Below are 16,415 nucleotides of genomic sequence, written 5' to 3'. Positions count from 1 at the left end.
TATGTTGCTCCCCAAACAGTGTTGTCCCCTTATGTGGCTCGCAAAACACAGTGATGCCTCCTTCTGTGCCCCCACACAGAGTGATATCCCCCTTACATTCACCTCTGATAGAGTTATGCCCCCTTAAATGGCACCCCAAAGAAAGTTATAAATTCCAAGTAGTTCAGCACACAGTATGATGTTCCCACATGGTGATAAACCTTATTAAAGGGGTTGTCTGAGTTATTTTTTTGTTCTTTGTATGTTTTTAACTAGGCAAATGTAAAGACTTTACAATTCACTTACTTTATCTTCAGTTGCTGCTTTCTCAGATTTCACTGAGGGTCACATGACCTGTGATGTCTGCTTCTCTCCCTGCTCTTATGTTATTTTGTGCACAAGCCTGAGAGAGCAGATATGTGTCTGTACACCAGACCTCACTGTGCTGGCCACAGCCCCCTGCACTTCAGTCTGCTCTCTCCCTGGATTCTTAACCCCTTCAGCAGCACAGACTCAGGGCTGAAAGCTTTACTGAGTAGTTGCAGGCAGCGAGGAGACAAATGCTGGGCACAGGAGCTGACAGAGGAGTTCTGCACAGCATTGCACAAGAACAGGTAGGAGGAAGATCCTGTGTGTATCAGCAGTGTCATTGTACAGCTGGGACACATACAACATGCTGCTGAATCTCCCAGTAGGCAGACATTTCACTTAGGGCAGCACTTATATTCACTCTCTTAGCAGAGCAGGGGGAGGGGCACAAATATTCATGAGGAAAACCTCAGAAAAAAAAAGAGAACCAGGGAAATGATGAAATATTTATTTTTTGCCAAAACTTGCTTAGCTTAGATATATATGGCTGCCCATCAGATTTAGAGTGCTATATATTTATTTTTTCATAACTCGGACAACCCTTTTAACTTTAATTTCATTATTCACCTACCCCACATTCCCCTGACGAACAGAGCAGAAAGGGGCAGCTCTGTGCTGCCTGTAGCTCAGTGCAGCAGGTGCTATGACTTCACTACAATGCATCTGCTTGTGCTAAACCATGGACGGCAGGGGAAAATTGATGCAGGGAGCCCTCTGCTCCCTGAGGACGCTGAAACAGTTGAAAGTGGAATATGCAGGAGTCCGAAAGCTGTAAACCATCTGACCATCACATACCATATTCTTTGATGTTAATATGAGGTTGGATGCCTTTTGCAGATATACAGAATTGAATTTGAGTGTGTCTGTGGGAATTTGTCCCAATAAGCCAAAAGAGCATTCGTGAGGTAAGACACCAATGTTGGAAGAAAAGGTTTGGGTCACAATCTGCATTTCCATTTCAATTAATCCCAAAGCTGGGGTTGAGGTCAGGGCTCTGTGCAGGCCACATACTTTGTTCCACAACAAAATGAAACCATATCTTTATGGACTTGACTTTCTACCCACAGGCACGGTCATGCTGGAACAGAAAAGAGCTTTCCCCAAACTGTTTGCACAAAGTTGGAAGCATACGATTGTCACTAGACTCTTCAGGATTTCTCATATTATGTCTATCTATATAGACTGAAAGCAGATGTCGCAAAAAGGCCTGTACAAGAGTCATACATGACAAACATGGCATGGAGCTTAAAGAGGACCTTTCACTAGTTTAAAAACTAAAAACTAACTATATCAGTGGGCAGAGCGGCGCCCAGGGGTCCCCCTGTACTTACTAGTATGTCTGGGCGCCGCTCCGTTCGCCCGGTATAGGCTCCGGTGTCTGCAGCTCCCTCTGTTGTACTGGGCGGAGTTTTTGTATTAGGGTTGTCCCTTGCTGCAGCGCTGGCCAATCGTAGCACACAGCTCGTAGCCTGGGACTCACAGCGCTGCAGCAAGGGACAACCCTAAAACAAAAACTCCGCCCAGTGATATAGTTAGTTTTTAGTTTTTAAACTAGTGAAAGGTCCTCTTTAACCACCTCCGGACCGCCTAACGCAGATTCGCGTTCCTGAGGTGGCAGCGCTGCGCACAATCACGCATATACGCGTCATCTCGCGATGGCCGGGATTTCCTGTGAACGCGCGCACACAGGCGCGCGCGCTCACAGGAACGGAAGGTAAGAGAGTTGATCTCCAGCCTGCCAGCGGCGATCGTTCGCTGGCAGGCTGGAGATGTGTTTTTTTTAACCCCTAACAGGTATATTAGACGCTGTTTTGATAACAGCGTCTAATATACCTGCTACCTGGTCCTCTGGTGGTCCCCTTTGTTTGGATCGACCACCAGAGGACACAGGTAGCTCAGTAATATGTTGCACCAAACACCACTACACTACACCCCCCTGTCACTTATTAACCCCTTATTCACCCTTGATCACCCCTGATCACCCCATATAGACTCCCTGATCACCCCCCTGTCATTGATTACCCCCATGTCATTGATCACACCCCTGTAAAGCTCCATTCAGACGTCCGCATGATTTATACGGATCCACTGATAGATGGATCGGATCCGCAAAACGCACACGGACGTCTGAATGGAGCCTTACAGGGGCGTGATCAATGACTGTGGTGATCACCCCATATAGACTCCCTGATCACCCCCCTGTCATCGATTACCCCCCTGTCATGATCACACCCCTGTAAAGCTCCATTCAGATGTCCGCATGATTTTTACGGATCCACTGATAGATGGATCGGATCCGCAAAACGCACACGGACGTCTGAGTGGAGCCTTACAGGGGCGTAATCAATGACTGTGGTGATCACCCCATATAGACTCCCTGATCACCCCCCTGTCATTGATTACCCCCCTGTCATTGATCAACCCCCTGTAAAGCTCCATTCAGATGTCCGCATGATTTTTACGGATCCACTGATAGATGGATCGGATCCGCAAAACGCACACGGACGTCTGAATGGAGCCTTACAGGGGCGTGATCAATGACTGTGGTGATCACCCCATATAGACTCCCTGATCACCCCCCTGTCATTGATTACACCCCTGTCATTGATCACCCCCCTGTAAAGCTCCATTCAGATGTCCACATGATTTTTACGGATCCACTGATAGATGGATCGGATCCGCAAAACACATACAGGCGTCTCCCTGGAGCCTTCCAGGGGGGGTGATCACCCCATATAGACTCCCTGATCACCCCCTGTCATTGATCACCCCCCCCCCCCTGTCATTGATCACCCCCCTGTCAGGCTGCATTCAGATGTCCGTATGATTTTTACGGATTCACGGATACATGGATCGGATCCGCAAAACACATACGGACATCTGAATCGAGCCTTACAGAGGGGTGATCAATGACAGGGGGGTGATCACCCCATATAGACTCTCTGATCACCCCCCTGTCATTGATCACCCCTTTGTAAGGCTCCATTCAGACATTTTTTTGGCCCAAGTTAGCGGAATTTTTATTTTATTTTTCTTACAAAGTCTCATATTCCACTAACTTGTGTCAAAAAATTAAATCTCACATGAACTCACCATACCCCTCACGGAATCCAAATGCGGAAAATTTTTTAGACATTTATATTCCAGACTTCTTCTCACGCTTTAGGGCCCCTAGAATGCCAGGGCAGTATAAATACCCCACATGTGACCCCATTTCGGAAAGAAGACACCCCCAGGTATTCCGTGAGGGGCATATTGAGTCCATGAAAGATTGAAATTTTTGTCCCAAGTTAGCGGAAAGGGAGACTTTGTGAGAAAAAAATAAAAAATATCAATTTCCGCTAACTTGTGCCAAAAAAAAAAAATTCTATGAACTCGCCATGCCCCTCATTGAATACCTTGGGGTGTCTTCTTTCCAAAATGGGGTCACATGTGGGGTATTTATACTGCCCTGGCATTCTAGGGGCCCCAAAGCGTGAGAAGAAGTCTGGTATCCAAAGGTCTAAAAATGCCCTCCTAAAAGGAATTTGGGCACCTTTGCGCATCTAGGCTGCAAAAAAGTGTCACACATCTGGTATCGCCGTACTCAGGAGAAGTTGGGGAATGTGTTTTGGGGTGTCATTTTACATATACCCATGCTGGGTGAGAGAAATATCTTGGTCAAATGCCAACTTTGTATAAAAAAATGGGAAAAGTTGTCTTTTGCCAAGATATTTCTCTCACCCAGCATGGGTATATGTAAAATGACACCCCAAAACACATTCCCCAACTTCTCCTGAATACGGCGATACCAGATGTGTGACACTTTTTTGCAGCCTAGGTGGGCAAAGGGGCCCATATTCCAAAGAGCACCTTTAGGATTTCACAGGTCATTTACCTACTTACCACACATTAGGGCCCCTGGAAAATGCCAGGGCAGTATAACTACCCCACAAGTGACCCCATTTTGGAAAGAAGACACCCCAAGGTATTCCGTGAGGGGCATGGCGAGTTCCTAGAATTTTTTATTTTTTGTCACAAGTTAGTGGAAAATGATGATTTTTTTTTTCTTACAAAGTCTCATATTCCACTAACTTGTGACAAAAAATAAAAACTTCCATGAACTCACTATGCCCATCAGCGAATACCTTGTGGTGTCTTCTTTCCAAAATGGGGTCACTTGTGGGGTAGTTATACTGCCCTGGCATTCTAGGGGCCCAAATGTGTGGTAAGAAGTTTGAAATCAAATTCTGTAAAAACTGACCAGTGAAATCCGAAAGGTGCTCTTTGGAATATGGGCCCCTTTGCCCACCTAGGCTGCAAAAAAGTGTCACACATCTGGTATCTCTGTATTCAGGAGATATTGAGGAATGTGTTTTGGGGTGTCTTTTTACATATACCCATGCTGGGTGAGATAAATATCTTGGTCAAATGCCAACTTTGTATAAAAAAATGGGAAAAGTTGTCTTTTGCCAAGATATTTCTCTCACCCAGCATGGGTATATGTAAAATGACACCCCAAAACACATTCCCCAACCTCTCCTGAGTACGGAGATACCAGATGTGTGACACTTTTTTGCAGCCTAGGTGGGCAAAGGGGCCCATATTCCAAAGAGCACCTTTCGGATTTCACTGGTCAGTTTTTACAGAATTTGATTTCAAACTCCTTACCACACATTTGGGCCCCTAGAATGCCAGGGCAGTATAAATTACCCCACAAGTGACCCCATTTTGGAAAGAAGAGACCCCAAGGTATTTCGTGATGGGCATAGTGAGTTCATAGAACTTTTTATTTTTTGTCACAAGTTAGTGGAATATGAGACTTTGTAAGAAAAAAAAAAAAAAATCATCATTTTCCGCTAACTTGTGACAAAAAATAAAAAGTTCTATGAACTCACTATGCCCATCAGCGAATACCTTAGGGTGTCTACTTTCCGAAATGGGGTCATTTGTGGGGTGTTTGTACTGTCTGGGCATTGTAGAACCTCAGGAAACATGACAGGTGCTCAGAAAGTCAGAGCTGCTTCAAAAAGCGGAAATTCACATTTTTGTACCATAGTTTGTAAACGCTATAACTTTTACCCAAACCATTTTTTTTTTTACCCAAACATTTTTTTTTTTTATCAAAGACATGTAGAACAATAAATTTAGAGCAAAATTTATATATGGATCTCGTTTTTTTTGCAAAATTTTACAACTGAAAGTGAAAAATGTCATTTTTTTGCAAAAAAATCGTTAAATTTCGATTAATAACAAAAAAAGTAAAAATGTCAGCAGCAATGAAATACCACCAAATGAAAGCTCTATTAGTGAGAAGAAAAGGAGGTAAAATTCATTTGGGTGGTAAGTTGCATGACCGAGCAATAAACGGTGAAAGTAGTGTAGGTCAGAAGTGTAAAAAGTGGCCTGGTCTTTCAGGGTGTTTAAGCACTGGGGGCTGAGGTGGTTAAGGCTACTTTCACACTAGCGTCTTGGCTTTCAGTTTCTGAGATCCGTCATGGGCTCTCACAAGTGGTCCAAAACTGATCGGTTTTGCCCTAATGCATTCTGAATGGAAAAGGATCCGTTCAATGCATCTATTTGCCTCCGTTCCGTCACCATTCCGCTCTAGAGGCAGACTCCAAAACGCTGCCTGCAGCGTTTTGCTGTCCGCCTGACGAAGCGGAGCCAAACAGATCCATTCTGGCACACAATGTAAGTCAATGGGGACGGATCAGTTTTCTCTGACACGATAGAAAACGGATCCGTCCCCCATTGACTTTCAATGGTGTTCATGATTGATCCGTCATGACTATAGAAGACATAATACAACCGGATCCATTCATGACAGACACATGCGGTTGTATTATTGTAACGGAAGCATTTTTGCAGATCCATGATGGATCTGCTAAAAACGCTAATGTGAAAGTAGCCTAAGAGGAATGGAGTGCTGGACAACTGCAGGGGAGCCCGGACATCCAGTCTGACCTGTACCACAAGGTGAAAGTGCAGCAATATATCGATATGTGTAATGTATGCAGAGCAGTTTGTGATATACACACTGCACCACACACATCACACGCTGAAACAAATACATCTCACACTGATGTACAGTATGTAGTGCAGGGTGTATGATGTATGTGCTGTACTGTGTAGTAAATGCACAGCAGGCTATTATAGCCAAGTGATAAAGTACAGGGAAGATCCACCATACTGGACTGGACTTTATAACTTTGCCATAATTGCTTCATGTTATTTAGATCAGTAATGGTTCCCTGCATACCCACCTCTTAGGCCCCGTTCACACCACCACTAATTATTTCTGTTGTTCTGCTCCGTTAGATGAGCAGAACAATGAAAATAATGGAAGTTTGGGATTTTTGTCATATGTTTAACGTATAAAAAAAAAGCTGTATGTTAACGGATGCCTCAGACAGATGCCAGGCCATTTTACTCCCTGAAAAAAGTCTAAGGCGTACCAATATGACTTAGACTTTTCCCACACATTCATCAGTGCAGTGAGCGCTGTGAAAGGAGCGGGCAGCGCAGTGATGCTGCCTGTGCCTGAAATAACCAATAGGAAAGTTCCTTACAGAAAGGAGCTTTGTTATTGGTTGGTATAGGCGCGCGCCAGAGCTATACAGGTCCTGCATCGGGGGAAGTCGGCAGGAACTGGAAGGAGGAGGGGCCGGCTCACGGGGTGTCTGTTGTAAGATTATACAAAACTAATACCAGGTATAAATAGTAAGATGTCCTATATTATGAGCTATTCGGTATGTACCTGGATCTTACCTTGTCATCGATAATAACCAGGTCCCTGGGTTCAGTTCGGTCGATTTTCAAAACACGGTATTTTGTTTCTGCATGATTGCTCCCCACGAGGAAATATCTCTAATTATCAAGGAAAATACAATGATTTTAGAAAAAAAGATCTGCATCTAAATATGTTATTGCTCCATTTGAATACACATAACAGGTTTCAAGCTGAATGACAGACAGCATGAATACAATTAAAAGGGTTTTGAAATGCAAGATAAATTGGAGGCTGGGGGCTCAGAGGAGCTGAAAAACATATAAAAAAACGGATACTTGCCTTCTCCGATCCCCCACAACTGCCATTATGATGCTTGTCTGGTTCCCGCTGCTCTTCACTTCCTGTCCCTGCCAAGGAAGGCCAGCTCGGCCAGCTCAGCCAATCACTGATCTTAGCAGTGAACTGGATTAGCCAGTGATTGGCATTTTGAGATAGGACAGAAGTAGAGAGCAGCAGAGACTGGAAAAAGATCATAATGGTAACAGCGGGGGATCAGTGAGGGTGAGTATCCATTCTTTTATAAGTAACTCTGAGTAAACTGACACCATTTTCTATGGCACTGGAAAACCTGTTTAAATCCATAAAATGTTAGACATGAGAACGACCCAACATTTAAAGGGCTTCTGTCACCCCACTAAACAGATTTTTTTTTTTGTGTACTTATAATCCCTATCATGCGATATTGCTATACCTTATGTTATTAATAATTTTCGTTCACTAGATTTTGCAAAAAACGTACTTTTATGATATGCTAATTACCTTTCTATCAGCAAGTAGGGCGTCTACTTGCTGGTAGCAGCCGCAGAAAACAGCCCCCTCCTTCTGTTGATTGACAGGGCCAGCCGCGATCTCCTCCTCTGGCCAGCCCTGTCAGCATTTCAAAAATCGCGCGCCTGTGTTCATTCGGCGCAGATGCTCTGAGATAAGGAGGCTCGCCCTGTCAATCAACAGAAGGAGGGGGCGGTTTTCTGCGGCTGCTACCAGCAAGTAGACGCCCTACTTGCTGGTAGAAAGGTAATTAGCATATCATAAAAGTACGTTTTTTGAAAAATCTACTGAACGAAAATTATTAATAACATAAGGTATAGCAATATCGCATGATAGGGATTATGAGTACACAAAAAAAAAAATATCAGTTTAGTGGGGTGACAGAAGCCCTTTAAGAAACAAGCATAGTTAGCCTTGAGAAGCTAAAGACATACACTGCGGCATCTACGCGAGGCCAAAACCCCGTCCACATGCAGTGACCAATGGCTGTATGATTTGCAGGTAAAACCGAGGCACTATCTTAAATACCGTTTGGCCATTTGCCACCACGTTTGTCCGATGCAATGTACATTATAAGCACTCTAAGTAAAAGGTTTCCAGATCTTCATTCATGTTAACGTGGCTTTTGCAGGTAAACAGGTCCTTTTAACAAGGGTCAATTCTCAGGCAGTTATTGGGAAGAAGTTGTTCATTCCCAATGTGACGTAGAGGATGTATTATCACTCCGGTCAAACTGGATGTTGACATGTGGGACCAGAGTGTCAGTGGGGGACCAAAAAAGCTAAATACAAGCAGTGGAGAGCAGGCAAATATCATCCCTTCACAGGTCTGATGATGTAGGGAGAGAGTCAGGACAACCCCTTTAAGCATAAGGCTACATTCACACGACCGCAAGTGTTTTGCGGTCCGCAAACTGCAGATACCGCAAAAACAAGGATAACGGCCATGTGCGTTCTGCATTTTGCGGACCGCACATGGCCGGCGCTATATATAGAATGCCTATTCTTGTCCGCGGTTGCGGATAATAGGACATGCTCTATATTTTTTGCGGGCCGCGAAACGGAACAACGGATGTGGACAGCAGATGGTGTGCTGTCTGCATTGAAATTGGGGCTGCAAAAAAAATTGTGGAACGTATGCGGATCCATTTATACAGTCGTGTGAATGCACCCTTAATTTGAATATAGTTTTAAAACACTGATTTCTCCTAAATGCTGGAAGAGATAGGGGGAGAAAGATATGGCTTTAATCAGCTGCTTCAAAATCAATTCTTAATGCTGGAGCGACACTAGTGACACTACCCACAGGAACTTTGTCACACATGGGAGGATCATCTTGGGCAGTCCTCCCCTTTTCGTGGTTACTTTTTTTCCTCAATGAATGAATCTGGGCTTCCTGGCAAGCCTGTACCAGGTTCATAAGTATGTTCATTTAACATCCTAGTATTCTGGTAAGAAGCACTGAAATTATATGGCAGTATATCAGAACTAGAGTAAAGAGTAAAGATACGGTTTATGACTTACCATAAATATGATATAATTAACGGAAAATATGTGGGCTTTCAGGTTGTGTTTTATAATGTTTTCACACCATGTCAACATGCATGTAAAACACATTTGGATTTATAAACTGTTTTGTGGACATGCTTTTTAAAGAGGCTCTGTCATCAGGATCAACCCTATTAAACCATACTGGCTGGTAGGGCTCATCAAGCTGATTAAAACAATAATTTTGTCTGTACAATAAACAGCTGCAGAGAAATCAGTGTTTTTATTCATATGCAAATGAGCAACTGGGCGGGGATAAATCTTTTGAGAGCTGCTTTATAACACCCCCTGTCCTCTGCGCACCCCCTCCCCTATGTTTGATTGACAGGAGCTAGAGGACAGAACTCTGTCCAAGAGCTGTGTGCTTGTAATATCATATCAGTAATATGTAGATTAGATTTCTGAGCAGATCTCAGTGTGGTGAAGCTATAGTATATAGTGATATGATATTACTAGTAGTGTTGAGTGAAGCGAGCTTCGGATGCTTCATCTGAAGATGCTTTGTTCAAAACTTCGGAATAATACTGTACGGAGATCCGCATTGTTTAAGTCAGCACGATGAGCCTTACCAGCCAGTATGCCTGGTTTAATAGGGTTGATCCTTGTGAAAGAGCCTCTTTAGCCCCTTCCCAACATATGACATAATAGTACATCATGGCGGCAAGTGATTTGCCGCATTTTGATATACTATTACGTCATGGTGATCTGGCGGGGGGCACCGGAGCGGAGCGAGCCCGATCACTGCAAGGGCCCGACAGTCCCTGCTGTAACCGCCGGCATCACTGTAAAAGCCGATGCCGGCGGATTAACCCCTTCTATGAAGCGGTCAGTGCTGGAAGGTGCATGCGGCTGGTAAGGGAGCCATCGGGTCCCCGCGCTGCTGTGGCGGGAACCCGATGGGTGACCAGGCAGCCCGATGACATACACAGGCTGCCCAATGCCTTGCACGGCATCGGGACCTGCCTTCTACGGGGACGGAGGAGAACCAGGCAACCTGTTAGTGTATTACTCAGTGTAATACACTAACAGGCAATGCATTACAATACAGATTTATTGTAATGCATTGCAGAGGGGATCAGACCCCCAAAAGTTGAAGTCTCAGAGTGTGACAGAAATAAAGTTTCAAGTGAAAAAAGAAAAGAAAAAAAACACCCCATTCCCCTGCGTCCATAATGACCGGCTCTATAAATATATCACATGATCCACCCCGTCTGATAAACACCATAAAAATAAAAATAAATGTAAAAAAAAAGCAATTTTTGTCACCTTACATCACAAAAAGTGCAACACCAGGTACCAATAAAACAGTCACCTCATCCCGCAAAAAATGAGCCCCTACATAAGAAAAGCGCTAAAAAATAAATAAAATAAAAATAAAAAAAATATATATATATAGCTGGAGACATTAAAACCATTTTTTGGGTTTAAATATGCCATTATTGTGTTGAAGTGAAATAAATAAGTATACATATTAGGTATCACTGCATCCGTAACAACCTGTTCTATAAAAATATCACATGACCTAAACCCTCAGGTGAACACAGTCAAAACTACATTTCTATATAAATTTTTCTCTAAAATCATTGTTCTACATGTCTTTGATAAAAAAAAAATGGTTTGGGTAAAAGTTATTGCGTTTACTAACTATGGTACAAAAATGTGAATTTCCGCTTTTTGAAGCAGCTCTGACTTTCTGAGCACCTGTCATGTTTCCTGAGGTTCTACAATGCCCAGACAGTAGAAAAACCCCACAAATGACCCCATTTCGGAAAGTAGACACCCTAAGGTATTCGCTGATGGGCATAGTGAGTTCATAGAACTTTTTATTTTTTGTCACAAGTTTTTTTTTTTCCCCTTACAAAGTCTCATATACCACTAACTTGTGACAAAAAATAAAAACTTCCATGAACTCACTATGCCGATCACTAAATACCTTGGGGTGTCTTCTTTCCAAAATGGGGTCACTTGTGGGGTAGTTATACTGCCCTGGCATTTTAGGGGCCCTAATGCGTGAGAAGTAGTTTGAAATCAAAATGTGTAAAAAATGCCCTGTGAAATCCTAAAGGTGCTCTTTGGAATGTGGGCCCCTTTGCCCACCTAGGCTGCAAAAAAGTGTCACACATGTGGTATCGCCGTACTCAGGAGAAGTTGGGCAATGTGTTTTGGGGTGTCTTTCTACATATACCCATGCTGGGTGAGAGAAATATCTCTCTAAAAGACAACTTTTCCCATTTTTTTATACAAAGTTGGCATTTGACTGATATATTTATCTCACCCAGCATGGGTATATGTAAAATGACATCCCAAAACACATTGCTCAACTTCTCCTGAGTACGGCGATACCACATGTGTGACACTTTTTTGCAGCCTAGGTGCGCAAAGGGGCCCAAATTCCTTTTAGGAGGGCATTTTTAGACATTTGGATTCCAGACTTCTTCTCACGCTTTAGGGCCCCTAAAATGCCAGGCAGGGCCGTCTTTACCGCAGGGCAAAAGGGGCAGCTGCCCCGGGCCCAGTTGCTCCTGGGGGGCCCAAGCAGCATTTTACTTGGATTTTACTTGGGCCCCCTAATTTTGTTGCCGCCGCCGCCCGCCGGCCATGTAACATCACAAAGTCACGGTCTTTGAGGAGGGGGCGGGGCCCGCGGCCGCTCTGCTCTGCTGCCTGGCCTGCCTGTCTCTTTAACAGAGCAGACCAGTGGCTACTGGAGCGTGACGCAGCTGAGCTGCCGCACAGGCAGAGAGAAGAAGGAGGCGGAGCGAGCCCCAGCCAGCAGCCACAACAGACACAGCCTGAGCCAGCCAAGCAACTAACAGAACTTACAGGTATTTGGTAGCCATGGGGGGGGGCTCATATAGGACAGGGGGACAGTGTGTGCTTTCCTGCTACTACATCAACCCCCCCCCCCCCCCCAGGGATTTTGGGGGCCACTAAGGGTTGGACTTTAACTCCTTGCTGCTGATGTTGAGTGTGCCAGTGTGTGTGTCCGTCCCTGTGTGTGTGTGTGTCCCTTTGTGTGTGTGTCCGTCCCTGTGTGTGTGTGTGTGTCTGTCCCTTTGTGTGTGTGTGTGTGTGTGTGTGTCCGTCCCTTTGTGTGTGTGTGTCCGTCCCTTTGTGTGTGTGTGTCCGTCCCTTTGTGTGTGTGTGTGCCTGTCCCTTTGTGTGTATGTGTGTCCGTCCCTGTGTGTGTGTGTCCGTCCCTGTGTGTGTCCCTCCCTGTGTGTGTGTCCGTCCCTTTGTGTGTGTCCGTCCCTGTGTGTGTGTGTGTGTCCCTTTGTGTGTCCGTCCCTGTGTGTGTCCGTCCCTGTGTGTGTGTCCGTCCCTGTGTGTGTGTCCGTCCCTGTGTGTGTGTCCGTCCCTGTGTGTGTGTCCGTCCCTGTGTGTGTGTCCGTCCCTGTGTGTGTGTGTGTGTGTGTGTCTCTCCCTGTGTGTATCACCGTGCCCACAGTGTTCCTATGTCTTGACGCAGCTGCTTCAGAACGTTCTGTGCGGGGCAAGAGGAAGAAGATGGAAGAGGAGGCAGCGCCAGCATGGAGTCTGTGCGATAGACACAGGGAGGCACACTAAGGACGAAGGTAACACTTCCACATGATCTACACTAGTGTTATCTGTGGTTTTACATAGGACTGCAGGTAACACTACTACATTATTTAGCACTAGTGTTATCTGTGGTTTTACATAGGACTGCAGGTAACACTACCACAAGGTTAGCTCACACAGGGCGCCTGAACACCTAAGGCCGGCCCTGGCTGCGCACCCCAGCACCAAGGGATGACGTCACTGATGTAATATGCCTCTTATATGTGGAGAGCGGTGATGTCACAGATGTAATATATCACCCATATATGGACTGCGGTGATGTCACTGATGTAATATATTACTTATAAGTGATATATTACATCAGTGACATCACCACTCTCCACACATAAGTAATATATTACATCAGTGACATCACTGCTGTCCACATATACCGGTAAGTAATATATTACATCAGTGACATCACCGCTCATCACATATATGTGGAGAGCGGTGATGTCACTGATGTAATATATTGCCTATATGTGGAGAGCGGTGATGTCACTGATGTAATATAACATTATATGTGGAGAGCGGTGATGTCACTGATGTAATATAACATTATATGTGGAGAGTGTTCATGTCACTGATGCAATACAGCGCTCCAGATGGCGACCAAAATGGTCGCCAATGCGCCTTAAAATTTGCAGATGGCGATAAGACTTGTCATAGGCTACAGGCCTGAGGTCTATTTGGTAGTGAAATCCCAGCGCAGGCAGGCGTGATGATGTCATCACGCCCGCCTGTGCCAGGACGCGGTGAGGTGCGCGCATCTGCGTTGCACCATCCCTCGCCGTACCAGCAGCTAGTGAGCGCCAGTGAAAGAAAACAGGTGAGTATAAGATTTTCGCTTTTTTTTAAGGTGTGGGAAGGCGGGATCCAGGGGGCCCAAGTAAATTCTTGCCCAGGGTCCAATCAATATTAAAGACGGCCCTGATGCCAGGACAGTATAAATACCCCACATGTGACCCCATTTTGGAAAGAAGACACCCCAAGGTATTCCGTGAGGGGCATGGCGAGTTCATAGAAGGTTTTTTAGCGGAAATTGTTTTTTTTTTTTTTTCTCCTTTTCTGCTAACTTGTGACAAAAAGTTCAATCTTTCATGGACTCAATATGACCCTCAGCGAATACCTTGGGGTGTCTTCTTTCCGAAATGGGGTCACTTGTGGGGTAATTATACTGTCCTGGCAAGTTAGGGGCCCTAAAGCGTGAGAAGAAGTCTGGAATCTAAATGTCTAAAAAATTTTACGCATTTGGATTCCGTGAGGGGTATGGTGAGTTCATGTGAGATCGCGTTCACAGGAAATCTTGCGTCTCGCTCGGAATAACAGGGCCGCCGCAAAGACGCAATCCTGCGTACGGCGGTCCTGTAGTGGTTAAAAAGTGGGTTTTGGAAATTTTCTTAAAAATGTTAAGAATTGCTTCTAAACTTCTAAGCCTTCTAAACATTCTAAAAATTTAAATTACATTTCCAAAATAATGCCAACATAAAAGAGACATATGAGGAATGTCAAGTAATAAATATTTTATGAGGTATCACTTTCTGTTTTAAAAGCAGAGAAATTGAAATTTAGAAAAATTCTCAACTTTTCAAAAAAATTTGGTAAATTTTGGATTTTTTCATAAAGGTGAAATATATTGACTTAAATTTATGACTATCATGAAGTACAATGTTTCAAAAGAAAATCTCAGAATGGCTTGGATAAATAAAATGGTGACACGTCAGATTTGCGAAAAATGGTAGAATGGCGAAAACTGGCCCGGGGTAGAAGGGGTTAAAATAGCAATCCAAAGTCGGGTTTGGTAACTTCAGATTGCAATTTCACAATGTTTTTAAAGACGCAGATGTGATTGCAGATTTCAGCTGAAACTAAATTTTGCCTACACGAAGGCAATGCATTTGAATGCTGTACGGAGCACGTAATGTCTACATAAAAGATGTGTTTGCTTGTTTGTTGGCTGACCAGCAGACAATTTACACATGGCAATGATTGGAAGCGAGCATCTGAAAGTGAGATTGCTTGCCCAATGATCAGCTCTGTAATTAACATAAAAAAGTTAAGATCTGTATTAAGAGGCTAGTTACTTATTTGTCCCTTGTCCATGGTACAACCAGTACAAAAAGAAGAAGGCAACTCAAAAAGATTTGATAAAAGACACAGTGAACCGTCGACATCATGCTCTTACTTCAACCTGCTCAATACACATGCTGCTGAAGCTCAGAACAGCATGGGGCTAGCAGCTGATGCAAAGTGTTGATTTATTGGAACTTGCCCTTGTTGTTCTGCTCTTTCAACCAATTAGCTTAGTTTGTAACTCGGTTGGGGGTACAGACAATAATAATGTCCAAAGGCTGAGAAAACATGGAAAGCCATGTGTCTGAATTGTCGTTTAGGACACATAACTGTTCGACTATATGAACAGTAGGAGGAGATGTCATGCACATTTCACTCAACATTTGAAATAAACTATTTCCATCATTACTATTAATAATTGTAATTTTCTATATTTACTAGGCTGAGGAGAAAACACCCTCCAAAACCAAGGAGGGTAAATGGAGTTGGGGCCCTTTTTATAGCTATAACAGCCTTCACAATTTTTACAAGGATTTCAATGAGATATTGACGTATGTGTCTCTGAACACATGATTAGGCACGGAAGTTGGAAGAGAAGGTCTGGCTCAAAATTGGTATTCCAGTTCATCCCAAAGACGTGGGGTTGACGTCAGTTTCATGAAGGCCATGACCACAACAGGCTCATCACTGGAAACAAGGCGCCTAGACACTTCCAGAATCAATTTGGAATTTTCTAGTGCTCAATCCAATGTGTACAAAAAGAGAGAGACCTGCAACTAAGCTGAGCATGACTGGGGAGAAGGCAAAGTGGATCTTAGAGGAAACCCAGTATTGTAGGCTGAAAACAAAAGATAATTTGCAGTCTATGTGACACCCACATTTTCTGGACCAACAGAGTCTCATGTGCAGTCAGTTCAAGCCCAACTGTGTCCAGGACTCAAATGATGCTTTAAGTACGGGGACAACAGACCCGCAATTGGGCTAGAACACACGGCACCATAAATTACTATGATGCAGTGATCTCGGCTGAGATGAAACAGTTTGGCATAACCAAGGCAACTGCTGCCACGGATAGATCATTTGATTGTGACTTGGGCAGCATGGACATCTTGACAGGATCCCTTTCTTCAACTGCACAGTGTATGATCACATGTACATTGGTGTAATTTATATGAGTATACCATGCTGCAAATTTATTATTTTTGTTTACAGAATGCAACAACGAAATAACAGTCTGCTGTGCTATTCCATATGGTAAAGAAACAAAGTGCAAAAAAAAAACGGTATCCCAATGTATACCGCCTGATGATACTCTTTTTGTCCCCAGC

General features: G+C 44.0%; 1 protein-coding gene across 2 annotated transcripts in view; it reads right to left on the bottom strand.

Moving 5' to 3' along the window:
- Positions 1 to 16,415, bottom strand: part of FIG4 (FIG4 phosphoinositide 5-phosphatase) — a 534,658-nt gene that overhangs the window by 422,103 nt on the left and 96,140 nt on the right. For both annotated transcript variants that reach the window (XM_040428862.1, XM_040428863.1), the window contains exon 3: positions 7,099 to 7,197. In XM_040428862.1, coding sequence (XP_040284796.1) covers positions 7,099 to 7,197 — 99 coding nt within the window. The remainder of the gene's footprint in view (positions 1 to 7,098; positions 7,198 to 16,415) is intronic.

This window comes from Bufo bufo, chromosome 4, assembly GCF_905171765.1.
Source record: "Bufo bufo chromosome 4, aBufBuf1.1, whole genome shotgun sequence".
Classification (NCBI taxonomy): domain Eukaryota; kingdom Metazoa; phylum Chordata; class Amphibia; order Anura; family Bufonidae; genus Bufo; species Bufo bufo.
Note: the sequence above shows the minus strand (reverse complement) of the source record. Positions and strands in the feature narration are given on the sequence as shown.